Below are 27,786 nucleotides of genomic sequence, written 5' to 3'. Positions count from 1 at the left end.
TTTTTCCCCTGAAAACTCACATTGTAATTGAAATGCACAATCCCATTGCACAGTCCCAATGCAACAGCTGCTTTGGTAAAATAGTGTAGCAGCTTAGCAAAAAATAAGCTAATATACTGCCAGGAAAAAAAGCACCAACTTGTACCTTTGAGGGTACAATTACTTGTCACTGAGGCTGAACCATCAAGGATCTGCCATTTGTATCCTATCTGTGGTTAAATGTACCTCTTAGTCTAATGTAAGATACAGAAATGTACTTTGGGGAACAAGCAAAGATATAAAATGGTACTCTTTTTTCCTGAGTGTACAGTGTCAGAAAAAATGGTACAGTTTTGTTCCCCAAGATACAAACAACATTAATGTACCCCCAGTTGTACAACAATATTCCTCAGAGTCAATTTCTGTACCTTAAATTAGACAAAAAGGTACATTTACCAACAGCCAGGGTACAACTGGCAGACCCTACAGCGGGGTACAGCCCCAGTGACAAGCAAAGGTACAAATTAGTACTCTTGTTTTTCTGACAGTGTAATAGATAGAGCACCATTAGATGGAGCATTGGGTCAAAGTTTTAATGTTAATCCATCCTTTACTCTTCCTTGGAGCATATATTCTCAGTTTGCACTCTTCCTAGCATGCTCATAAAGTAATTCCTCAGTAATTTGACACGACATTCCAACCTTCCGACGAGTATGGCTGAATTCCACTCTGCGGACGTCTGTAGAAGTGATCACCTGTATATTGACTGTTGAGTATATAATTCACAGGCACTTACATGAGGTTTCTGTCAATTTCTGAACGCTCTGAAAAAATTTTTTTTACCCCAGTTACATGATAAATTCACAACTTCCTACAATACTTAGAATACAATTTATTCAAAAGAAAACGTGCTGGTGAACCGAAAACGGAGAAATTCATTAAGTTTTATCATTAACTTTTGTTACACTTAAACGAACCTTTCTTCATGTAATTCTGCGACCCATTTGCGTTGTTTAGTTTTAAACGATACAGTTACTGAAATGCGTCGGATTTCAACAACGGTAGGCCTAGTGTTTCAAGTGAAGGGCATTTTCAAAGTATTTTGTAGAATCAGTACTCGCCACCTACTCCAAAAGTGAAAGAAGACACGAGGTCACGGTTCAGCCTACAGTGGACACTGCCCTCTTGTGGCTACCGTACTGTCTGGGCGTTACGCACTATAGTATAGATATACCTATTAATTTAGTAGGAGCGATATCAGATGCATGGAAGACAGACTTTTGTGGCTTAAGCATAGATATAAATTTGTAATTACAATGTAAATACGCCGATAAATTACTAAACATGATTCCTAGTATAGCAATTTAATTTAGAAGTGAATAGTCAGTGCAAAGCACATTGGAGTATAATAATTAAATGACAATAATATAATGACGATAAAAACGAAAATTACAATTAAAGGCATATTTTGAACGCCGATAAACGAAAACAATATCAACGCAATTATAAAATATTATAAGGGTGGAATTTGATGATGCTTACAGTTACTTTTATAAGCAAGGCAATAGATGCAGAGGGAAACGTCAAGCCCCCCACTGTTTTATAGGGAAATAAAGCGCTCAGACATTAAGTGTGGACACTTAATCATTTGTGATTACTCCAACGGTAAGCGTTATGTCATTTCCAAGCCCTCATTTTCCGTCGGAACAATTCTAATTGATTTAAATGGTCTGCTCAACCGTGATACACGCATGATCACGTCGTAAGGGGTCTTTAGGACTACTATAATTGCCATTTCCCCCTACCCGTTTAAACTAAAAAAGAAAGATTCTTTTGCCCAAAGCTGAGCAAGAAAACCCGTTTTTCTGGGTTCAGCCTTAATTTATGCTAAATTAATTGATATATCCTTTATAATTGATGTGCTATAAAATTAATGAGTAATTTATGTAATTAGTCAATTAAGGATAATTCCAACATATGTTCAATATGCCCAGAAGGTGTATTTTACAAGTAGTTATTTGTCCAGGAGTTCGGCACTGCGAAAACCACCTAATTAATTTTTTTACGCATAACAGCGCGATATCTGTTTAACAGCTCCCTTTGCGAGGGCAGATTTAATATTTATCTTTCAAGCATGTTTAAGAGGATGTTTAGACCTGCATTAGTGCCGGTGTGCCACTGATTGTACACTCTTGGCGAAGAAAATGATGTCTTTATGTGTCCCAGTCTTTCCGGCAGTGTCGTTGTCAGGCAGTTACACAAAAGCTATCGGTCGAAAATATTGATGCTCGAAAATAACGACTGCTAAGAATAATTTATAATATTCTTTCTTGTGCAACCGATGACCCTTTAAGTGAGCCTTGAAGGACTTTGGTGCTTCGAAGGCATAATGAGATAGATCTGTTGGCTAATTAATTGACACTGTTTTGAATATTCATAACTAATATAGCTAGTTCGCTCTTAATTACATTGTTGGACTTTTCTCCAAGGATGCTAAATCACCGTAGGCTTAATTAATGTAATGTATTCTGGGCTTGCCAGGCTGAGGTTGTATACGGAGGCTGTCAGAAGCTGGGCCGTGACACCTGGCCGGTGATGAACAAACGCTCTTTTGTTATTCTGTCTCGTGGAACCCGGAGGACCGCGAAGTTTTCTTTATCCTTCTAGGATTCGCTAACATATTTCAACAGACTGCAGGCTGTGTGTAAGCAGTCCCCTTCCTCGGCAATTAATTCCAAGCTATAACGGGATATTGGGAAATATCCTTCTCTCAGCCCACTCTTTCTCCCTGCATCTGTTTCTGCCTCTGTGTAAATGAGTAAGTTTTGTAAATATACATGTGATTGGGGGAAAAAAACATTGAAAAGGGGCTGTATACTTCTTTTTTTATTAAGAATCTGAAGGCCAATTTATTTTACCTTTGCAATCATAATGGCGTAAATTAACAATGAATGCAAGAAAAGTCCATTTCAGCGCACATTTTATTAACGTCAAGTGTTTTACTTCAGCCAAATAAGATATATGATTTCTAATCGACCATAACAAATATAGAAATAAGTATAAATAACAATGAAATGGTACTGATATTCAAACAATATTTTACAGCACATATAAACTCCTGATTTCTAATATTAACCTTACGTTGCTGCACATTCTTTTAAACTGTAGCCTCACTTCAAATAAATCTGTGAATAATCCATTACACTGACAGTAGTCGAATAAAAGGACAATCGCTTTGCTAAGTATATGCACTAATATTTAATTTTGCAAACAAATGCAAATACATCAGTTTATGTCATTAAGCAATTTTACTCAGCTTACGATTTATTAATACGGACTTGCAAATAACTGCAATATCCACACTGCATTCCATCACCAAATTATTTGGTAAATTATATTACAGTTTATATTATATTGGTCTCGATAGGCTACTTATCTGTCGGTTAGTATTGGTGAACTTCTTAATTCTTAACATAGGCCTACTATACAATATTCCGTAGTAAATACCAAAAAGTTAAGGTTCGAATACCTATATATATTCACTTTATGATACGTGAATCGCATTAATAATATATTTCTCGGCTATAACTTATAACTTAAAAACAGCGTATATAATTTATTATTATTTAATCAGTCCTGAAAATAATTTCAGTATAATATCCAGAACGTGAAAAAGTTCACAGTTGGAATCTCAACCGGGGACAAAACTTTCCTTGGAAGTTAAGCATTAATAAATGCCCTTTTCTGGCAAAGCAAATTGTGAGTTTAACGACACATTATAAACAATCTGTATTAAAATGTTCTTAATTCTTTTACCGTCGTTGTTGTGAATATAACTTGTCTTATTGTTTATTCATATTTGACTGTTGTTGTTGCGGAGAGGTCTGCTGCGCATACCGCCACATTTAAGTCCACATGGTCGGTCGCTTCGCCAGGGCACCTATAAAAGAACCTCTTATTGGCTCCGACTAAATAGGTGCAAATTAAGTCAGGTTTAAGCCCCCACCCCGGTTCCCCCTCTATTTGTCTCAAAGTGACTGTCATGTGATAATAAAGCGAGACCTGCAGGGGTCTCAGACTCTCTGTGATCATTACAAAACCGGCGTGGAGCTATTGAAGAGTACATACGGAAAGCACTCGCCTCGACGCACGGAGCATCGCGGCACTTTCTGGGAAGACCTTAGCTTTAAACTTTATCCGGTTTATTGACGCTCGGTGAGAAAACGGTTTACGGTGTTTTGCAAAGTCTTCTGCACGTTTATGATACTTGTCACCATTTATCTGTCTTCTGTGAATCTGAATCACGTTTAGACAACTGTGTGTACCGCGTGCTCTGTGTTTCTGGTTTATTATTTATTTTACCATAAATGTGATCTATAAATAATAGGCTATACGCGATGGTTTTGTTCTAGGACTGTGGATGGTTTTCGACTTTTTTCGCCGAATTCCGGGAACCTGAGTCTCGTGCCAGGTCACCGAAGCAAGATCATGCCACGTCCGGGGAAAAACTCTTACAGCGACCAGAAACCGCCGTACTCCTACATATCGTTAACAGCAATGGCCATTCAGAGCTCGCAAGAAAAGATGCTTCCACTCAGTGACATTTACAAATTCATCATGGACAGGTTCCCTTATTACAGGGAAAACACCCAAAGGTGGCAAAACTCCTTGAGACACAACCTCTCCTTCAACGACTGCTTCATTAAGATTCCGCGCAGACCGGACCAGCCCGGAAAGGGCAGTTTTTGGGCCCTGCATCCTGACTGCGGGGACATGTTCGAAAACGGCAGTTTCCTTCGCAGACGAAAGAGATTCAAAGTGATGCGCTCCGAGCACCTGGCGAGTAAAAACTCCCCCATGATTCATTACTTTCACCACCAGCACCATCAGGCCAAAATAGGCATCGCGCCTGCGGAGCCAGCCGGGGGCCTGGGGAGGCTGTCCCAGTTCCAGACTTACAGCATCAACGGCGGACAGTCAGGGGGATTTAAACATCCCTTCGCCATTGAGAATATCATAGGAAGAGATTACAAAGGCATGATGGCGAGTGGGCTGCCCATTGCTTCTGTCATGCACCACCTAGGCTACCCTGTACCGTCGCAGCTGAGTAGCGTGGTCAACTCCATGTGGCCGCAAGTCAGCATGCTGTCGGAGTCCATGGCCCCTTTGCCCGTCACATCCGAATATGGACCTTTTGGAGTCCCGATGAAAGGTCTTTACCATTCAAGCGGACAGAACATGCCGGCAGTTCCCGTTCCGATTAAAGCTACTCCCGCGCTCGGGCAAGCCCCAGGGCTGCCAGGCCTGAGTAACTCCCCGGTGCAGTTCTGCACCACCGCCTCCTCTGCACTACTGGAAAAAAATATGCCCGATCTCACGGATGCGAAGGGCAACAGCCTACATCCTGCGCTTTTACTCTCCTAAGCATAACAAAACGGTGCAATTAAATTACGACAGAGCTGTATAAAAGGCACGTTTATTTTGTAGACAAGATATAGCCATCAGCAGGGAAGGTGAGTGGAAGAAGTGGAACAGATCATCAAACCAACGCAGCGCAGTGGAATTTTGTCATAGCATTTTTATGCATTATTTTTGCACGCATTTCGGCACTTCACCAACTTTGACTGTAAAATTATTTGAATAATTTAAAAAGATTAAAACAACTGATACTGAAACTATGGAAAAGTTATGAATAATTAATGTACATATTTCAGCTTGAACCATTAGAAGCCAAATTTTCTTGAGTTTTGCTTGAAGTAAGGGGTAAATGCCGCTTCCTGTTATTTTTGCAGATTGTTTTAATTATGCTGCGGGTCTTGACAATATGTAAAAGTGACTTTCTTTTAAACTTGTAAAAGTTTTTAAAATGTAGGTATTTGAAAGGCACGTTTGGCGATAAGTAACTTACATATGTAAAACATATCTGGAAACTGTATTGTAATAATTGAATGTTGTATTATAAAAGATTTATAAAACACTTTAAATTCGATCTGACAAGTGTACATCTCGTGTTCTTTCTTGGGTTGGGTAACAGTTCCACACTATTCTACATAGGCCTACACCGCTCGTTTTAATTGTTACCTGTTTATGCGTGGTGGGTGTGGTGTATACGAAAGAATGACATATTTAGAAATTTTACCTGAGTGTGATTTTATTGGTGGTCTAGGACAAATTATAGGCTAGACTCGTCTCGGTTTAAAGTTCACATCTAGAGGACTGAAATTTCATTTCCCAGAAAGACCAATATAAATAAAAATGTACACATTGTAATGGCAAAGCAGAACGTTAACTTTAATAGGACACTTGTTGCACATAGTGCCGAGCCTATATAGCCTAATAGAATTAATATTCTATTCACAGTTAGCATATCGTGCGATTAAACGCAATTGCCGACATACGCAACCAACTTCTGTATTTTGTACGTTTTGCTAGATTGTTGAAGATTGGTATTTTCAGAGTACGCCTCAGGCACCCGTATCGCGTTCAAGTCCAGTACATTTACAAAAAGCCTTAGTAATTTAATTTAAATATTACTAAATCATTTAATCTCAAATGTTCCTGATTCAAAATAATAATATAATCAAAGCAGTATTCACACAGTACATATACAGGTTGGTATTCAATTTGAAAATAATTTCACTGTCGTATTTCCTTTGCAGTATTAAACGCACAACCCAATAAATACCTCACTTCTAGCTGAAAATACAGAACTGGCCGTCACCTAATGCTGACGTCTGTGCCACAGTTTTTGCTGTTTAATAAATGTATTAATCCATGCGTTCATTATGCTTCCTTGAGCTATTATTTGGATGAATGCGTGTTGGCTATGTCCAGCACATTAATACAGTCATTTAGCGCGCCGCCAAATACAGTTTTCCATTAATCAGTTTGCATACATAGATGCTTGTAATTTATCTAGAGCCTATCCAATAACAGTTATTTGCTCAAGTGGCGTACAATTGTCCACCTAAAGACAATAGAAGCGATAAACGCAGAACCGCTGTGCAAAGACTATAGTTATTATCCACTTGTCTCTCTAAAGTTAAAGCGATTATTCACTTTAAAGTTATGTCGTCCACACACTCTAAACAAGTCAACAATGGACAAATACGTTTTTTATTGTAACTGTAAGAATACACACTTCAGAATAATCGGTGCCAATATGAACGAACATTGTCATTTCTCTTCAAAAACGAGGACGTTTGTGAAAAGCATATTACTGCGCTCTCCTTCAACTTCTCATCCGCGCGTCTGCATTGCTATCATGACACTTGTACACATACTGTAGTAGCAGTGGTGAGTGATCTCATTGCCGGTCTTTAGGGATTGAACTTACTTCAGTTCCGCATTTTCCATCAGAACATTGATGGAAATTGATGTGAATACTGATTTAGTTGGAGAGTCAATATTTAAGTTCTATATTAAAGCTCCGATTTTCAAATGATAAAAGAAATTGATGAATAAATGAAAGAACCAATACAAACAGCCATCAACAATTTATTTAATTTTGTTGAGCATAGCCGACTGCATCAATCCAGGTAAAATGCAATATAATGCATTTTATATAAATGTATTTTTCTTTGAGTGGGCCATGTGTCAATATAACCCCTAGTGACCCCTAGATTACCGATTTCATATTGCTATACTAAAATACTATATACCACGTTCTATGTGACATACATATGGCGAATTTGCAGGCTTGTCCAGATGGTGAATTGGAAAGCGTAATGAAATACAAATTTAACAAGATACTCAGCTTTATTCAGTGTTAAATATTTACAATATATGAAGTTAATTTAGCTTGTAACTTACACAGACAGCCCAGGGCTGAACAAAGCACTACACACACACACACACACTGGTGCAGAGACGTGTACTGGTCTTCATTCTTGTACAATCCAGCACACAAAAGGAACACACTGAACACACCACTAGAGTCCATTGTATGTGCTACACACATAAGCGGCAATTTGTAAGACTCAGTTGCAGCAGTGCAGAAGACAATTCCATATTGCCCCATGTACAAACTGACGTACAAACCAGTATTTTGGTAAACACAGTAATGTGGTAGTGATCACCCACTTGGTTTCAATAAGATTAAATTTGAACTGGATGTGGTTATATAGACTTAATATCATGGTGACAAGATGAAACAGAAAAAAACACAATAGATGCATCCTTGGTATATTTGCAATATTTGTTTATTTTAAAAATGTCTGTAATTTTGTTATATTGGTTCATTACTTATTCAAAGAGTAAACTTTCAATTTGAGGAACATTTAGATAATGGTGTTTGATGTAACTTTTTCCCCTTAGCAAATAAATCTTCACGATATTGAAGAAGTAGAAGTTAAAATGGAATCAATTAATCTTCAGCCTTGAGCAATTATAAACAATATGAAAAGCAAAGCCACAAACACACACAAAACCCGACTTGATGATGTATGTGCTGATGCTGTATTTTCTAATTGACCGTAAAGTCATTTGGCAAACTATCCTGTAAAGAGAAGCAATATGATGTCACATCAAACAGATCTTAAATAACACAAATGGCAATAAGACAATAAGACAAATGACAATGATAGTAAACAGATACATTTAGTAAACAAAGCATTCAAGCTTATTACCATCCTGCATGTTCTTGTTGCCGGGTTCTGCGTGTATAATGTGTGGTGGTGGGAGAGGCCCAGTCAGCATGTTTGTTGGGGGTGGGGGGGGCATGTAAGAAGAGGCACTTTGGTTCTCTAGTACATATCTTTCCCTCATCTCTTGCTCTTCTTAAGTTTGTTCCACGGAGACTCAGGCCCCGGAACCGACTCGCTCACCTTGGCAGCAAGGAAGGCCAGCGCTTCCGCGACTTCAAACGCTAACATTCGGCTGAGCTTCCCCTCCCTCCTGCTTACTGTCTTTTTAACATAATCCCACCTTTGATGTCAGGCGGGTCGGGCCACAGCGCGCCGAAGAGGGGCAGGAGAGGTGCATAGAGAAGCCCACTCAGTTTACTGCGGTTTTAAGTGCCGTTGTTCTTATCTGCCCGCGTGGCACTGGCAGGGTCCCTCTCTGCTTTGCATGCAAAAGGCTGCCTTACGCCAGGCAATTATGAACAGGCCCCTCTGAACAAATAATTGAGATGCAGAAGTGGAGGGGTATGGAGGTGTGAGGTCATACATATTCGGCGGACATTACCAGCAGGCCGGCACTGGGGAGTGAAGGCAGCAGGGCGGCTCTCCAAGGCAAACGTGGCACACTGGCCGAACTGCGTCAGGTTCCTACGCTGACTCCAGTTTTGGGACAAGAAAATAAAAAAGAGGATGCATATGTCAAAGGATTAAATTACGACATTTTGTGGACAAAAGCCCAATGAAGTCCTTTTTCAACAGAATATTGATTTAGTGGCAGTCGATACCCACAGAAAATATCAAGTATATTTAGTGTCTTCAATTATTGTGAAGAAACATGTTGTGATTGTGTCTGGGTCACGGTGAAGGCCATGATTCTTCATGCCCATTGTATCAGCAGACATCGCCATTGGACCACTTTTTCTAAACTTTGCAATTAGAAAGCACTTGAAATGTTAAATTTACTGCTCAAAATGGTATTTGTTTGTGCCGAAAAAGAACATTTTCTGGCACTCACTCCCTCACAGGGACTATGGTGCTCCAAAGTTCCAAACTAGTATGAAGGTCGTCTTGGTACTGAGACATCAGATCCAATGAGTAATACCAGTACGATGCAGAAATATAGATACAGCACTCATATTATGAGCGTGAAAATTAAGAAGCCTAGCGATGTATCTAATTAAGTTAATGTGAGTAATAACTGACCGGCTTTAAATGGGAATCCTGTCATTAAATTGTATACTTCCATTAATTTTATTATATTACGCTGATGCCAAATATAACATGTGTACTGGGGAAAGAACAGCTGCCAAATTAATGTCAAGCATTTCTTTTTTTATTGCGTTTAATTTTACGTTGTTTTTGATTGTCTCGCACAAATTTGTATGTATCTTCTATTATTGTAATACATTACTTACGCAGAAGCAGTCTCAAACAGCAATCAGCGCTGCTGTGATGTTATTTTTCAAGTTAATGATTTTTGAAATTAACAAAAAAAAAAACGTTTCCGTGTCTTGCTCTTCATTGGGGAGAATAGCAGAGTCGGCGGCCGATTCCGTCTCTCCCTATCGTACCCTTAGCCCCCTGCCTTCGTGGGATCCACGAACTGTACATCCTCAGCCCTGATGGATGGGCTTGTCATTTCATGTCTGCTTTCAAGTGGAATAATGATGCTCTGTTAAAACTGTTTAACATTTATACCTGCAATTAGCCTATCTATAATCGCTCTAAATCCTCCTTGCGTTTTGTACACACACATGCGCGCACGCGCGCACACACAAAGTCATGCTTCAGGAGAGAATTTTTTAAACATCTACTGTAAAACATTTAAGTTGGCCATCGTTATTCAGGATTAACGCCACTTAACGTCTCTGTTTTATGTGAAATCATGCTTCAAGGAACGCACTGATCAGGTCCAGCGCCGGGGAAACATAAGATCGTAGAGGGTAATTGAAATAATGCGATGTTTCTTATTAGCTCATAATTATAGCCATTTAATTATGCAAGTATGTCACTGCATAATAACTGGATTAGAGAGCGCTTCACTGTTACATGCAGGCAAATTTTCTATGATTAGTCCCTGAAATAACAACATATCCATATCAATCCAGATTTGACCCAGGTCTGATATCCTCATTGACTTTGAGAGAGGAAAGTAAAATAAATACATGATATTATTTGAAGTTTATAACTTAGAGCAGACAGCATATCTTGCTAAATGATGTACATTCTGATTTGCACATGCAGTGAAGGAACTTGCAAGTTGCAGCGCAGGGCTGAGAGACCTATCCTTACTAATAATACTGATGGATGATAGGGCGCAGTTCTGCCATGTTTGGGACGTTACCGATCCCAGCCTGCATTTGGGTTTAATGAATTCTTTGTCAACCGCTGTTCTGAGGGTTCCCTGCCACACAGGGCCAAGAGCAGAGGTGGGATCAATGAGCAAAGGTGAGTCAGTCCCCGCCAGCACAAGGAGACCCGGCCTGTTAATGCTCTGAGACATTGCATCACTCTAGGGTCATCATTCATTTTCAGGATCTGCTCACGTTAATCCCGCATCTGGCGGTGGGGGATCAAACACGTGAAACATGTTCCCCAGTTTGTCCTCTTAAACAGCCATTAGCGCGTGTGTGCGCTGGAGAAGGAACTGTTTACGCAAGCGAGGCAGAACGCACATCCAGCTTTGGAACAGAACTTTATCGTACATTTAATTCAATTCCTCCAAATCGCCGCCTTCGTTTTACTTCGCTGCATGTTTGCTACACGTTTACTGTAACAGGCGTACTAGTAACAGAAGGAATCCTGCCTCTGGGGCTTGGCACAAACACAGTTTATTAAAGGTCCCAAAGGAGCTTGTTTGACACGCGACCCAGCCGCCTGCTTACCTGGCTGCTGTCCACAACAGAATCACACACCGATACACACCGGCGTTTCCACAGCTGCGTGGGCAGTCACGTGGGGATTCCCATCATTGCTGCAACGGCTATTTAAGATTACGGGCACAAGCGTACAGGCAGGGAATTTATAGAAAACATCAGCAAATACAAGGAGTAGCCTAATTTAAGCATGCATTCTATGTACTTACTATATGCACGTAACTTTATCTGCACATTGTGATAATAGTAAATAGGCCTATAATATTTTTTTAATCTATAATGTGATGAGTCCAAAAGCGAAAGAAGTAGGCCTACTATAGACTCATAAACAAAGGACATTGATTTCATGAAGATATTTTTAAAACACGAACGACACATGGGTGAGAATGAATAAAATATGAGGTTATGAAATCGCATCTTTCTGAATCTTCTGCTCTGCGGAATCTGAGATAAGACATTAATACCAATTACAGGGACTCAGAGAGGTCTTCTGCGGCAAATTCTACAGGTTTCCCGACGACCAACAAGAGCACGCTGTCTTAATGAAGTGCTTAATTCATTAATTCCCGCGTGTTACCAGAGGTCTGTATAAGATGGTTAATAAAAAAAAAGCTACCGTAATATTCTATTGTATGGCTCTGGCTGTAAATTTAGTACTGATTGGTAATATCATTCGAGAAATTACCTTAATTGCTTAAAACACATAATTGTACTGATAGATTCATGGCTTAATTCGGAAAGATTGGCACAGCCGCATGAACAGACACTTCATGACCATGCCGAACCTTTGAAAATGGGTTTTACTTTCGGCAGAAACAGTTCAAAGTCGGTAATTGCGTAATTAAGATAATGGACAATTTAACTAGGATCTTTGTGTTTTTATAGACACTGAAATGGAAAAGACCGTAACTTAATCTGTCATTACCAGTGAAAAATTGACTGTCACTATGTACGGATTCAGACCAAGTTTTTACTGATGTTACTATATCCATTTTTACGACATAAGACACGAATTCAGATAGCTTGTCAAAAACAACACTCATCCATCCATCCGTCTATTTTCCAACGCGAAAATTTTAATCCAGTATTCATAATTTCTTATTTTATAGGCTATTGTGCGTCCGACACTAGACAACTACTGTAAAAAGTATGAATACTGTTTTGATTGCTCTTTATTAATTCTGTATCTAAACAAAAATAAAACTTACAAGGTAGCCTATATATAGGCCCAAAACAGAACCGGAATGAAGAGGGAAACTTGTCAAATGCAGCAATAACAATTCTAATTATCTTTATTATGAAAATAACATACGTATATGCGCCATTTAAGTATCCGTTTCAATGCTAACAGACAAATCATTACTTAATTAGGACTATATAATAGCCTATACATCGCTGACTGCCCTGTAAACAAACAAGCCTGTGACCATTAAAAGGAGACTTAAAGTCACTTATTCGTTTACCTCTTTGAATAAGCCAAGTCTGTATCTGATCCTAATATCGCCTGTCCCGGGCTATGCCCACAGAGATTTTCAACAAAAAAAGCAATGACTAGTAACAGTGCATCAAGGGCGACAAGTGGATCGTCCTGTCTTGTGATTCAGCACTGGTTCCGGTTTGGGGTTCGGCTGTACCGCTAATCGCCTGGCAGTTTCATTTCCTGTAACTGCTGGCAAGTGTCTCCAGCCCCCGTCGGTTCAGTGTCCTGACGGTGGCGCGCCCATAAAAAACGCATATGATATGCATTAAATGAAATGGACAGAACGAAGCTGTCAAGCGGTCCCGTTAAACTGGAGGTCACCTGCCGGGCCTCGGCACTGACAGTGATTCTCTTTGGCGGTGAGAGAGACCACAGCTCGTTTGGTTGATTCACGGAGCCGAGGTCGGCGCTTAACGCGACATCAGCATGTTTGAATTGTTATAGGCTGTCCTCTAACAAGGACCTCTTACAGAGCTCATTTTCAGCTTAATCCAACCATAGCCCCTAATGGAAAATACCGTTATTACAGTAAAAGTGACTTTTAAACCATTTTCAATTTCCGCGTAAAATTTTTGACGGATTACCCTTCAGGTGCCAAATTCACTCACTCGATATAACTGACATAAAAGTATGTAATAGCTGAAATCCATCTATTCATAGAAGTTCATGTTTTCTGTTTTAATCTTGCATATGGCTTGACTTGCGACATCATTTATTAATCTTTCATAACCACGCCGCATGGAGAGCCTGCAGTTTATCCCAGTAAGCAGGCTACAGGTGACACCACAGATGGGATGCTAGTCCGTCTCTCACAACGACCCTGCACTGGATAGTGATTTGGAAAGATGATATATAGGTGGATAGATGGACTGATGGAAAATACACGATTTCAAGAAACCTACATCAAAGGAATTTTCCTTTAAAACAATCTGAAGCGAAAACTTTCATTCCTTAGGGTTGAAATATTTTGCTACGTAGGAAGCAAAGGGTTACGGTTAAAAGGAAATATCACTTACAGTAATCAAGGATCCACAGTAGGAACCACAGATGTTGGTTTGTGGAGGTGGAGATTTCAGGTCCAGAGAGTACAAATCCAGACCAAGATTTTGTTTCAACCAATCAGCTGAGTATAAAGAGTCACTGTCACAGAGTAGTCAACTGGTTGGTTGGAACAAATTCTTGGTCTGGATTTGTACTCCCTGGACCTGAAATCTCCGTCTCTGTTGGTCTGCGATAAAAAGTTTGAACAGGATTGAGGACTGCATCCACAGAAATGTCAAAAAGGGATTTGAGTCCAAGTGGAAGTATAGAGAACTTATGACACAATGATATGCCATCCATCCATATTCGATACCCACCTATCATATGAAGGCTATCCTGGAAGATACAGGTGCAAGGCAGGGAACAACCCAGGACAGGGTACCAACCCATCACAACGCAGACATACATATGGACAATTTGGCAGCTCCAATTCACCATAGCATGTGTTGGAAACTTGGGGGTCCGGAGAACCCAGAGAAAACCGCACAATGACACGGGCAGAACATGCAAACTCCACAAACGCAAAGCTGGGCTGGAGACTTGAAGCCTGGTCCCAGAGGTGTGAGGCTGCAGTGCCAACCACTGCACCACTGTGCCATGATAAGAAAAATGTTTATGTAGTATGTAAATTGTGAAATGCAAATGAAATGTAAACCTTGTATTGCAGCCATCTTAGGACGCTCACTAAGGGGCGTTGGCTCTCAGTTAGGGCCACTGCCTTTGGCATGAAAGACGAGAAGTACAATATTTATTTATGCATGAATTTACAGATAGCTAAAAATAGATAGATAGCTAGATAGATAGATAAATAGATAGATAGATAATGTGCTATAAAATAGCACTTACATCTAAAATCATGCACATACCTAGCTAATCAAAGTCATACCTAGTTCAGAAGCATTTCGTAATTAATGACCATGTGATAGTCTGTGCTTCATACCTGCTCATTCAAAAAACACACAAAAAAATTGAAAGTGCCAACGGCAAAAGGAAGTGAACTACAGTGCATGTGGAGGACAGGCATGAAACTGGAGGATGATTTGTAACCCGACTTGCCATCACCTCAGAAGTTTGCTAATGACGTCAATTTTTATCTGTCAAAGTCTGTAGGAAGCGGCGGGACAGAGGGCAGGTATTTATCACACGGCAGCATTATGGGAGGTTCTAAGGTCTTTGACCACATGAAAACAGCCTCAGACGGCCTCTTCTGTCACTTTATACTCCACACCACCCGTACAGCCACTGGTGGCCTTGTATGGGCTCCTCCCGGCAGATGCTAGCTCACTTTGGAAAACTTAAAACTTCTTTGGCAGTTTGATGCCTCGGGAAATATAGGGCGACCTGCACCCGGTGGAGCTGCCCGGTCCTCCAGTCCTCTTCCCAGAATGCTCAGGGCAGGCAGGCACAAGCTGCTCGTTCTTTAACTTTAATGTTGCATTGGCAACAGTCAAGGAAGGGCTCCTCTGCTGACTCCCAGACCATTTATCTTTCCATTAGAGGAGGCACTCAGGTTTTATTGGAGCAATAAAGTCTGTCTTAACTCCTGCAAAATGGCGCCTGACCCCAACTTCGATGGCCACTGCTCCATATTCATCACAGCTCTCCCTACATAAACCCAATGACTGCACTGCTCCCCAGAACATCTTAATTTTGGCTGTTTTTTAATTAGACAAACATGATTTTGTCAGAGACAAAGAAAAAGACTGGTGCTTGGACCTGAGTAGTAATATCAATCAAGAAATTACCTTAATTGGTCAAAACACATAATTAGGTTGATAGATTCATAGTCTAGGAACAGTGAGAAGAAAAACATTTGTGTGCAAGCAAACTAAATTTCGGGGGAACATCAGAGTCATGGTAGGTCTACGTAAATCTGGGAGGATTAAAACTGTGCAAGATTTAATTTCAATTTGTCAGTATCTTCTGCATCAGATCAAGGGCATAATTTTGGGTTGAGCACAGGTGGGCGGGGTTGATGTCATCACCCGTTTAAGGGGGTCCAGGGGAGAGTGTATTGCCTGATTTTGATTACAGGGGGGTTACAACTCCCCATTCCCCCATAATTTACACCCATGCATCAGATATAATTCATATCTATAAAACACTGCAGAACATTTTTTAAAATTAACCTGGGCTCTGAATCTTTTGATTTATTGCTACACAGTTATTTTAGATGAGAAAAATGTGGAAGCCAGTCTGGCAAAATTATTTCAGGACACTAGAACAGACACCTATTTTTCAAATAGTCACTATGTAGACTGCATGGGTGCATTTGAAATTGTAAATTTCCTTCATATTTGTGAAACATCAGTATTGTTGATTGATTATTGTCCACAAAAAGCTTAACAGTCACTGTCGTTTAGTAATTTAAAATTTGTCATATAGTGCCCCTTAGTGACAAAATTAAAAACTTGCAATCTCCAAAAAGGTCTTTTCAAGAACACCAGGGTAAATTGAACATTATACCATCTCAGTGAAATATTATGATCATGAAGAATCTTAATTGAAAAGACAGCACATTTAATCAATGAGAACACATTGACTTATATGGCACAGAAGAATACTTATTAGGTAGATGGGTACTGGTACCACTAGATGTCACTGTCCAATTAACAGGAGTTATGCGATCCGTTGTCATAAAACTGTTACTCTGTCCTCAACAAGATGCTCTGACTTTTCACTGAAAATTAAAGTTAAAACTGCAACATATAATGGTGACTTGAGAAATGACAATGAATTTGTTCCACTGTGTATTTCCGCTGCTTTCCCATAATTACTTACGGTATCATGACCATACAGTCTGCCGTAGGAAGCGGAGGATGCCAGCACATCAGGGCATACACCAGGCACGGACTGGCCATCAGGAATTTCAGAAATGTTCCCGGTGGTCTTGTAAGGGCTCGTCTTTTTTCGGCATTATATATAGCCTGTACACCAGGGGTGCCAAACCCGTCGTCGATCCCGGCATGTTTTCAGGTAGATCGCCAGAGGTGATTAATGGATAATACTGTATTTTATTGGTGGCCATCTGGTTGATTGTGATCAACATAATCCAAGGGGAACCCCACGCTCCAATCAATTGCTGAGATGCTTTTTGTTGCCAGCCCACCCCTACAGACACTCACCATGTCACTAATTATATGTTTTTGGATTGTGGGATGAAACTCCCACAAATCCAAAAGCAGCAGACCCACAAACACTGAAAACCAGCCTAAAACAAAGCTGCTGTTCATTCAATGTGTTTTTTTCTAATTCCAATACTTGAAAAAGATTTGTTTGTTCACTGAAACTCAGTTTTCTAATTCATGTTCATGGTTGAATCTGATTTTTTTTAACAAGTTAATCTGATTAAGATTTTTTACCTTGAGTCAACGTCAAATATTTCATGTGACTGATTACTTACATTTTTTTAAAGTTCATCCAGCATGTCCCCCCCCCCGTGCACAGAGATTGGGGGTGATATTCAAACCCCAGCTGTAGAGGCATGAGGCAACAGCGCTACCCACTGAGCCACCATACCACCTACAAATACGTGCTTGTTTAAATATATGTTGCATGTACAATAAAAACTACTGTTTCCAGATGAGAGGTCACTGGAAATCGTTTTGTTTGTGACACCATCACAATGATGTATTGAGACTCTGCACACAAGTCTCATTATCAACATCACTGCCATATTTACATGTAAATTTGATGTGAATAGCTTTTTCAGAAACCCTTCAAATCTGGAACAATTCAATTGTCACATATTACGGAAAGGATATGATAAAATTTATATTCCATGCAGTACACTACTTGGTGAAATGTAAGTTGTCTCCTTGGATAAAGAAAAAAATACAAGCATTTTACAACAAGGAATAGGGAATAACACAATATGCAATAATTTATGATACAGAAAAAGTTGCCTCAAAAGAAAACTAAAAGCCTTTCACCCTTGAAAGAAATATATGTGCAAATTACTGAGCATTTAAACATTTTCAAAAATTTCTGGCAGCCTCTCTGGCCAATTAAGTACTTGCTAATCTGTCACAGATACACAAATTACATTTTTGTCATTTCTGTTACCAATAACTGCAGCTATAAACAGCAACGAGGCTAATTAATGTTATTGCTATTCACAAATTGTACTTAATCCTACGTTAACTTTAGAGTATATCTTACTTAAATGCTCTTGACTTATGTCTGTAGCGGAAAAAGCACCTGCAGATGTACTGGGTGTTACCTTGAACTGTGAAGGTTATGTGAGTTCATTCAAAGGTCTGTCTTTGAACAGGTCAGGGTGAAAGAGTCTCTTTGAAGGTCTTTGATATGGAGTCAGCCTGAGAGGGTGAACGTCATCTCCACCTTTATTTTTAGAATAAAGACTTCTAAACAGCAGTGCTTGTTTTTACCGTGCCCTGCCACCCACGCACCTGCCACACACATTCCAGAACGTTTGCTAATGAGGAAAAATCCTTCTAAAATATGCAAGGTGAGAGATGCCATTGCCCTCCAGTCCAGGTGGCCTTCCTGTCACATGCTACCTGCTCACACCAGCCTCTGGCCTGTGGAAACAATCTAAAGCCTGTTCACCATAACAAAAGAAGATCCCCCTCCCCCACCCGGCAATAGAGTAGAAGGAATGGAAAATCAAACTGCTTAATCGAAGACCCAAAGTAACTGCTATTGGTGGAAAGTCCATTTTGAGCTGCCACCCCCAAATACAACGCGTGGGGCTACGGGAGGCGGTAAACGTCAATCCCCTGATTGGCCGGAGGCGCTGGGACCAGTCCTGCTTTTAAAAAAACGTCACTCACTCTCACTCTGGCAGCAATGACCACCAATCACACACCTGTCACCAACCTAGATACTACAGAAGTCACATTGGAAGGTAGGCGCTATGCTTTTAATACATCTGGTAAAGACTCAAATGTGTGCTGTGTTACCTACATAGAGATTCATTATAATTTGTTAGTTAATAGACATTTAATATATGGAAAGTCCTAACCTTTATTGTTTTAACTGTTATTACTTTCTTAGCATTGGGTATATAGTTATTGGTCAGTGTATTGCCCTAGTTTACTGTATCATGGTTGATATTTAACAGTGGAATATTGTAATACGTCTATATTGAACTACATCACTTTGCTAAGGGTTTCTCAAAAGCACACCTCACGGATAACTGAGCATCTCATACTCCACTCTGATAAACTTGACAACATACTGCATAATGGGAGTATTAAGTCACTGTTAAGGAATCCAATCAAAACCACATTTTTTTTATATAATATAAACTGTATGGACAAAAGTATTGGGACACCCCTTGTATAAATGCCCTGATGTGCTCTTATTCATTGAATTCAGGTGTTTCATTCAGACCCATTGGCACAGGTGCATAAAATTAAGCACCAAGGCATGCAGTCAAGTTTATGAACATTTGTGAAATAATGAGTTGTTCTGAAAAGCTCAGGGAGTTCAAATGCAGTACTGTCATGTGATACCACTTTGGCAGGTCAGTTTGTGAAATTTCATACCTGCTAGATATTCCATGGTCAACTGAAAGTGGAATTATTGCAAAGTGGAAGCATTTAGGGAATGGCAGACCACGTAAAGAGCGGAGTCGCCGAGTGCTGGGGTACATAATGCATAAATGTCGCCAGTGCTTTGACGACTCAGTAACTACAGTGTTCTGAACGTCCCCTGGCATTAACTCCAGCACAAAAACTGTGTGCTGGGAGCTTTCTTGACCAAGCAGATGCATGCAAGCTTCACATCACCAAGTGCAATGTCAACCTTTGGATGGAGTGGTGTAAAGCACAGCGCCACTGGACTCTGGAGCAGTGGAAATGTGTTTTGTGGAGTAATGAATCACGCTTCTCTGTCTGGCAATCTGATGGACGAGTCTGGGTTTGGCAGATACCAGGAGAATGTTACCTGTGTGACTGCGTTATGGCAACTGTAAAGTTTGGTGGAGGAGAGATAAGGGTTGTTTTTCAGGGGTTGGGCCAGGTCCCTTAGTTACAGTGAAGAGAACATTTAATGCTTCAGCATTCCAAGACATTTTGGACATCCCTGTGCTTCCAACTTTGTTGTAACAGTTAGGGGAAGGACTTTTTCTGTTCCAAAATATTGTGAACCAGTGCACAAAGCAAAGTCCATAATAGCATGGTTGGATGAGTTTGGTGTGGAAGAACTTGACTGGCCCACACAGAGCCCTGACCTCAACCCCAGTGAACAACTTCGGGATGAACTAGAATGGAGATTGTGAGCCAGGCCTTCATGTCCAACATCAGTGCCTGACCACACAAATGCTCTTCTGGATGAATGGCCAAAAATGTCCACAGACACACTCCAAAATCTTGAGCAAAACATTCCCAGAAGAGTGGTAGTTCTTATAGCTGCAAAGGGGGGGGGGGGGGGGGGGGCACTCCACATTGATGTCTATGGATTTAGAATGAGATGTCATAAAAGTTCCTGTAAGTGTAATGGCCATATGTCCCAATACTTTTGTACAGAGTGCATATCAACCCTATATTACAGACAGCATACATGGTTGGTGTTTGATATGATGTTTAATATGAATAAAATAATCCACTGTGGAGTGTTTTTGAAATTAAAGGTTGTTCCTTGTACATAATAGAATGCAATTGAACTTCATAGATAACAATACATTGTAAAACTTTTCTTGCAGAATTAAGTGCGAGTGACACAATGTGGCTTCTCGAAAAAATTCGAGAGGGCATGGAGAACCTTCCCTTCTGGTTCAGTGAAAGCCTAGAGGTACATGAAAGAATCTCGGCACAGAGCAGCCTCTCGAGGAAGCTGCCCAGCAATGTTCTGACACCGGACAAAATCCCAGACTTCTTTATCCCACCCAGGCTGTCCAGGAGGTTGGCCAACAATGCAGGGTGCAACCTGACTAAGCACAAACCTGAGTCCCTTGAGCGTGGGCTCCAGGTCAGGAACTTGAGACATGTGCAAGCAGAGAGCTACCGACTTGGGGACGGTGCTGTCACACCCCAACCTAATCAGCATAACACAGAGGTGGAGTCAGCATGTCATGGAGACAAAGCACCCAAAGGCCAAACAGCTGGCAAACCATTGGATGGTAGAACGTTCCTGAAACAGCCGCTGCATTCCAGGGAGTACTATGGTCTGACCGGCCTGTACGAAAGCCCCAACACACGCCGCAAAGAGTCCCTGTTCCACTCTCGGCCGCCCAGCTACTCCCTGGGTCTATATCAGTCCCCGTCCAGGTTGCAGCTGATCTCCAACTGCAAGGTACTCCCAGAGCAGGGTAGCATAGAGACAGACACGCCCTCCTCCAACGACTCCTCCCCCCACGACTCCCCAGGGCTAACACGCTCGCTATCTGGATCCATGCTCTTTAAGTTGTTGGAACAAGATAGTCACCTTGGCCTGTCACCCCTCTCCACCTCCAAGCAGAACCTCAGAGTGGATGAAGCTCTCCCCGCCTTCAGTCCTGGAGAGACACCTGGGTGCCCCCCCCACCTCGGTATCTACTTGTGTCCTCCTGTGCTGTACCCGCTGGACATGCTGCACTGCCAGGAACGCCTGCAAAGGGAGCACGTGCTGCCACTCTTAGGTCGGGGCCGCGTTCGTCTGTCTGCGGAGCGCAGTTCCCCTGGAGCCACGCTGCGTGTTCGCGTGGTGTCCGTGGAAGATCTGCACGACGACACCCACGATGGCCGGCTGGTCCACTGCTTCGTCAGCCTGTGTCTGACCCCGGGCAAGCACCAGCGGCAGAATAGCGCCACCATCAGGAACTGCAGGAATCCCGTTTTTAACGAGGACTTTTTCTTCACTGAGCTCACAGACGACTGCTTCCACAGTCTGTACCTCCGGCTGAAGGTCCTGGACAAGGCCTCCAGCCTCAAACGGGACACCGTGCTGGGAGTGATCTCCAAACCACTCTCACAATTACTGCCTTTGTAAATCGATACTATAATTGCATGTTAATCTACTTTTCAAACAGATTAGAAACAAGCCAAGTAATGAATGCCCTCCCAAGAACACACAGAGATGGAAACATTTTTCTTACAATTACAGAAAAAAATGTTAATATGTCAGAATATTAGATTCACTGGTAGCATATGTATTTCAAAGACAAATTTCTATATGCATGGAAATTTCATGTTTCACAGTGTGGCTAACTCCTGGGACTATTAGACCGCTAGACTGATTTACACAATCACACTTGGTGTTTCACTGTTATTTGTTGAATCTTAGTTTAGTGATGTGTCATTTTAAAAGGTAGATGTGAAATATCAAAAATAAGGAAAATGAAAAAGGCTTCTATTTGAACTTGGACCTTTTTCAAATAAAACTAAGTCTAAACTTTGTAGAAACCTCTCAGAACATGCAGCTGAATTGGACTGTGATACATATACAGGCAGCTTGAAGCAGAAGTCACAGAACTAGACTTACAACTCACAAGCATTGTAATTTAAATTTGCACTGATTAAATAACAAAAAAAATCCATTCAGTTTGACTCCATCTGCCTGGGATCTCATTCAGGGTGACGCCTACCTTCAGCTCTCTGCTGCCAGCTCCAGGGTCCTCCAGTGACCCTCCAGTGACCCTCCAAATCTGAGCTTCACCATGTAGGCAGGGGACATTTCTTAACGATTATTAGCCCCAAAAAACTATAATAAGAGACTTGCTAGATTTTACAGTATATGTATTATTTATAAAAAAAAAAAAAAAGATTTTTTGATATGGGCCAGCAACAATAGCTTGGGCCACCTTGCATTCAGGTCAGCTCTACTGGATAAGCAACTGAAAGATGGATAGATTAACTCCATCTGCTGGTGGATGAGGAATATAACAAAATACAGTGATCATTAAATCTGAACTATACCTTTATTTAATAGTATAGTATAGTACAGTACAGTACAGTACAGTATAGTATAGTATAATAGCTGTACTAGTGCATCTTCTGGTTAGTAGTTGTAATACTCAGAGCAGTTGGAATTTGCACCAGGTACACAAAAAAATATGAGGCATAACAAATAGTAATTGTAAATTTTCCAAGGGGAAAATACAACTTCATTTTCACTACAGCATTACTAATATTAAATAGTTCTAAAGCTCAAATGAACAGGAAGGACAGAATGGAAAAGCAAACTGGTAATTATAAGACAAAACAAATATACTTCTACATTAACTATACATATTGCTGTGCTGATGTTTTCACTGTAATTGATATTGAAATAAAAAAGGCTGCAGCAAAGTCCAGATTCTCAGTTCTTGTAAAAAGCAGGAGCATGCTAATCTTAAGAAAAAATGGTTCATCCGAAAAACAATGCTTTAGTGGAGACATTTTTACCAACCTGTCTCAGTATGAACAGCAAGCCCACGACCATGTCAAGAATTAAATTAACCAATTATTCTTGTCACAGGCATGTCTTCCATGTATTGTTCCTTCCAATATTATATTTGACTGTGATTGGCTTATTTGTCCAATGGACTTTCTGACTAATAGAAACAGTAGATTATTTTTCATACTCCAGGCTGGCAGTGGGTCCTGGGGTCTATTCCAAATGGTGAAGAGTATAAGGCATAGACACACCCTGAAAGAGCTGCCAGTCTATCGCAGGCATACACACCCACTGTGGGAAAGTTATGACAATACCAGAGTACTCCAAGAAACTGAACCACAACTGCCACTCTATATATAAATACATCAAACATTTACTTGATTGTTGACAAGACTTAGCAAAGAGTTGGAATACTGATATGGGCAATGCAAAGAAACAGTAGATTACTGCTCCTACATAGCAATGCTCAACAATGGATTACTGTGTCAATTCTGGAACACGTATTGTAGACCAGTGGCCACCAACTGGAACACAGTCTGCATCCCAACCGAAATGCAGTTCACACTCCCTGTTCTAGACAGTGCACACTCAGAAAAAATGGTAAAATGTATACCTTTGCTTGTAACTTGGGTTAAATATACTATAAAAGCAGTCAAGTACTCAGAAATATGTTTTAAGTTCTTTATTATTAATTATTCAAGCGCCTCTTTCGCCAAAGGCAGCATTTAGACAACCATAAATTTCTCAACTTGGACTGCTATCTCTTCCCAAACCGAAATCTCACTCAAGATTACCCTTTAAGGAAAAGTTTTACATTAAATGGTATGACGGTGTTCCGACAAAACGTCCTACTTTATCAAAACATCCTACCGTAGTGCTAATCGATAGCCCTAACCCTAACCCCCCAAAAACCCCTAAAACTCTTACCTTAACCCTAAACCTAACCCTAATCCCAAAACGGTGGAACTGCACATGCGCAGAAAGGCTCGATAGCACGTCTCGATAGGTAGGATGTTTTGTCAGAACACCGGTTTTCAGTACTTTATACACGTTAAAAGCGAAGCAAATATGCACACAGAAAGTATTCTGACTGAACAAAGCAAAAATCGGAGAAGTCCGGACCAAGCCAGACATCACATTCAATATATCGTCAAAATATATATATAGTTTGGCCTTCGTGGCAATTGAATTGCATTAATTACTACTATCCTGCACCAAATATTAAAATTAATATTTATTAACATGAAATCTCACCGTTTTTAAAGTTGTACCCCACATTTAAATCGATCAAGTTATCGATTTCCCGGCAAAAAGCGGAGACGAACCTAAAACCGATGGTACTGAAAGTAATTTTGTATTTTAGCACTTTTGTAGTTCATTGACCGAGAACCGCTTCCCGAAATGTATATATTTTTTTGGGTAACATACAAGAAAGAATGAATGATTTGTGAAGTAAAAGAGCTTTTTCGTGAGTATTCCGGCGCAGTTTATGAGGGCTCCGCCATCCCGGCATGGCTCACGGGAGCGCCTCCTATTCAGTTCCGGCACACCGACTGTCCCGCAGAACCGACCCCGGATCAGATACAGACACACCGCCCATCTCGCACGCGGTCAGAGCTGTGTGCACGTCCGCCGATCTGAGGCCGGCTGGTGATGGCGCTGGGACGGCAGAGTTTCCTATTCCAGGAAACGGGGCCGCAGACTGGCAGATAGTTTGAAACTGTATTGACAACATGGTGACTAAGGAGTGAAGGAGGCCGGCAGCATGGTGTTCGAGACGCTGGTCGTGGACGTGCTGAACCGCTTTCTGGGGGACTATGTGGTGAACCTGGACAGCTCGCAGCTCAAGCTGGGGATCTGGGGAGGTAAAATCTTCTAGAAATGTCCGGGGTGAAGGGGAGGTGGGGCAAATCACTCTCTGTACTGGGAAGCAGCTTCATTAGTGTCGGTAGCAAACGATGAGGCGTGTTTCAGATGGTCCTTTACTGGGGGAGTAATAACACAGTTACATCGCTATGTACTTACAGACATACCTGTATATAAATGCGTTTAAATGCGAATCGCTTATGCGCCTGGTGTCATTAAGCAGCTGTCACTGAGGGTCGTCTTCTTGTTTCCATGAAGCACGCAATCGGCGGTGCGGAGCTGTCAGTATCGCGGCTTTCAGCACTGCCTGCTCTCATCTCCGATTACGGCGCTATCCTCGTTTTTCTTTCCCCCTCCACCTGAATCCCGAAGTACAATAAGGAAACTGTATTTTTTCTTCTTCTTGTGGCAGTGAAGACAGAAGAAAGACTGACAGACAACAGCTGTTTAGTTTCAGGGTAAAACTGAGCGAGTGCAGTCGAAGCAAGACCTAGAAAATAAGTTTGGCTGTGCCGCGATTCATGAAGTCGTTACCGTTCATACAACATGTAACATGTTTAGCTACGACGAGACAGTCTTGAGTACTACATGTCTCTCTGTTGGTAGTTTTTAAATCAGTATAGCAACTCGTCGCCGTCAGATTGTAATATTAGCTCTTCGCCTTTTCATTTATATTGCGAGCACATTCGATTCACACGTTTGTATACCCATGGAGAAATGCAAATGTGTAGCCCTGTACAAAAAATAAGGTATTTACGCTGTAGTTCCTTTTGGGCGTCTTAAGTAGACCTGACAGATATCACTCTGGGTGGACATCCACACCCGCATTGCAATCCTCTGTAAGCGTGTAACTGCACTTTACCAGGGCGTCGGATTTGCGGTGTGGGGTTTCTAACCTTAACGCCTCCAGATGTTCCTTTTCCTTCTAGTTCTCTTTTAGTATCCATCGAGGAGGGGTTTTCCTTGCATTTTTAACAGAAACAGAATGTGTGTCGCCACTGAAGGTTTTTGCATCAAATTTGACAGATATCAGGCCCTGTACTAATGGGTGTCTTTGATGTTGATGTTCATGGAGGATCCTACCTGTCTAAACTCTTTCTGGTGATTCCTGGTCCCGAAATGTTTTCTTGTTTTTTTGTTTTGTTTTGTTTGTTTTTCTTTGTGCTATCTTTAAATGAGATGATTCAGGGCTTGTTTTACTTCACCAGTGCACACCTTAGACTGTAGCTGATTGCTACAACATACTGCCAGCAACATTGTCAGCAGACAGCATGGCACGTAACGCGTGGTCTTGGCATTTCACCAGTGTCACGATAACCCCACAGCTCTTGCACATAAAGGTAGTTACTACTGTTCTTCCAGCATCCATAGCATGTAGCAGTTGTCTCGCGTTACAGGTGCATATAACAACAGCTCAAAACGAACGGCTCCAAATTCTGGGTATTTTTGAATAAAAAGAATCGGGATTTATTCCTCGAACCTAATGTTGTGTAGTACAGATTCTCTGCATTATGACATTGACAATACACTGTTACCTCCTTACCGAAACTGCAAGCGAAAGTGTTTTAATGATCTGATATCATCCTGGCAGAAAAGAAGAGAAAAAAAACTACTGGCTGCTAATTTTGGCCTATTAAATGTTCAGTCTATTTGTGTGTATTTGTGTTGCATATTCTCGTTATGTAATTTGTTCTGTTTTTGAATTATTTGTTCTCATATGTGTGAAAGCAAGCCGAAGCTTGATGTCTTACTGTGTTATTGAATAACTGAAATGACTTTTATGTCTTTATAGAGGCAGGATTTTTTTTTTACTGGTGCATTTAAGGTGTAATGAGTTTTTGAAGTTTGAGCAGCGAGGTATTTTTCCAGTAAACCTGGGAACACTATGCAATATATACTCTCCCTCTGAATACTGGTGTTGCAAACCTCACTGTGATCCCACAAGCCCACTGACCTGGTGATATCCTATGATTCTGACTGGCTCTTGTGTTGCGAAGTAGTAGAATATGGAAGATATACAGTTGGCCCTTTGTATCCATGGGTTCCGCATCTGTGGACTTGCGCGGATTGAAAAAAAAAATATATATATAAAAACATAAATCCAGAATGTTCCTTTGATTGTTGCATCTCTACTGAACATGTAGAGTCTTTTCCCCCTTGTCATTATTCCCTGAACAATACAGTACAACAACTATGTACATAGCATTTGGGTTAATGACGTGATGCTAATTTCTTTGTGTCAGTCAATGTGAATCTGTGAACCCTGAAAATTTTGATCCAACTAATTCAACTTGCTTAAAAAAGGTGAAACTCTCAATAAAACACCCTGTCAATTAGTTTAGCATAATCTTTCATTAAAACTATTTAATAGCAAATAAAAGTAATGGAAAACCATTGTTCTGAATATTATTAATTTGGGGATTCATGTCAGTAAAGTGAACTTCCTTTATTGTGAAGGTGGTGTATCTACCATTCAAGGAGCCATTTTATTCATATAAGAACATAAGAACATAAGAACATAAGAACTATACAAACGAGAGGAGGCCATTCGGCCCATCGAGCTCGCTTGGGGAGAACTTAACTAATAGCTCAGAGTTGTTAA

The 27,786-nt window shown here is 40.8% G+C and overlaps 3 protein-coding genes and 1 long non-coding RNA gene across 6 annotated transcripts in view; 3 read left to right on the top strand and 1 right to left on the bottom strand.

Moving 5' to 3' along the window:
* Positions 1 to 4,072: 4,072 nt before the first annotated feature.
* On the top strand, positions 4,073 to 5,403 carry foxb2 (forkhead box B2). The gene is made up of 2 exons (XM_023803159.1): positions 4,073 to 4,194; positions 4,392 to 5,403. The coding sequence occupies exon 2, from the start codon at positions 4,468 to 4,470 to the stop codon at positions 5,401 to 5,403; it is 936 nt and encodes a 311-aa protein (XP_023658927.1). The 5' UTR covers positions 4,073 to 4,194; positions 4,392 to 4,467.
* Positions 5,404 to 11,018: 5,615 nt separating this feature from the next.
* LOC111839320 (C2 calcium-dependent domain-containing protein 4C) lies at positions 11,019 to 22,106 on the top strand. Its single transcript, XM_023803125.2, has 2 exons — positions 11,019 to 11,048; positions 20,668 to 22,106. The coding sequence occupies exons 1-2, from the start codon at positions 11,039 to 11,041 to the stop codon at positions 21,930 to 21,932; spliced, it is 1,275 nt and encodes a 424-aa protein (XP_023658893.2). The 5' UTR covers positions 11,019 to 11,038; the 3' UTR covers positions 21,933 to 22,106.
* Positions 22,107 to 23,985: 1,879 nt separating this feature from the next.
* LOC140585906 (uncharacterized) lies at positions 23,986 to 26,400 on the bottom strand. Its single transcript, XR_011987848.1, has 2 exons — positions 26,081 to 26,400; positions 23,986 to 25,543 (listed from the first exon to the last, which is right to left on the bottom strand). It is a non-coding gene; the product is annotated as an uncharacterized lncRNA (long non-coding RNA).
* vps13a (vacuolar protein sorting 13 homolog A) overlaps positions 24,810 to 27,786 on the top strand; it is a 50,020-nt gene continuing 47,043 nt past the window's right edge. For 2 of the 3 annotated variants that reach the window (XM_023802878.2, XM_023802877.2), the window contains exon 1: positions 24,811 to 25,183. In XM_023802878.2, coding sequence (XP_023658646.1) covers positions 25,084 to 25,183 — 100 coding nt within the window. In that variant the 5' untranslated portion in view covers positions 24,811 to 25,083. Of the gene's footprint in view, positions 25,184 to 27,786 lie in introns of all 3 variants that reach the window. The other variant, XM_023802879.2, reaches the window with a different exon arrangement.

The sequence above is a fragment of the Paramormyrops kingsleyae genome, chromosome 2 (assembly GCF_048594095.1).
Source record: "Paramormyrops kingsleyae isolate MSU_618 chromosome 2, PKINGS_0.4, whole genome shotgun sequence".
NCBI lineage: Eukaryota > Metazoa > Chordata > Actinopteri > Osteoglossiformes > Mormyridae > Paramormyrops > Paramormyrops kingsleyae.
The sequence above is the reverse complement of the archived record's forward strand: the minus strand, read 5'-3'. Positions and strand labels throughout refer to the sequence as shown.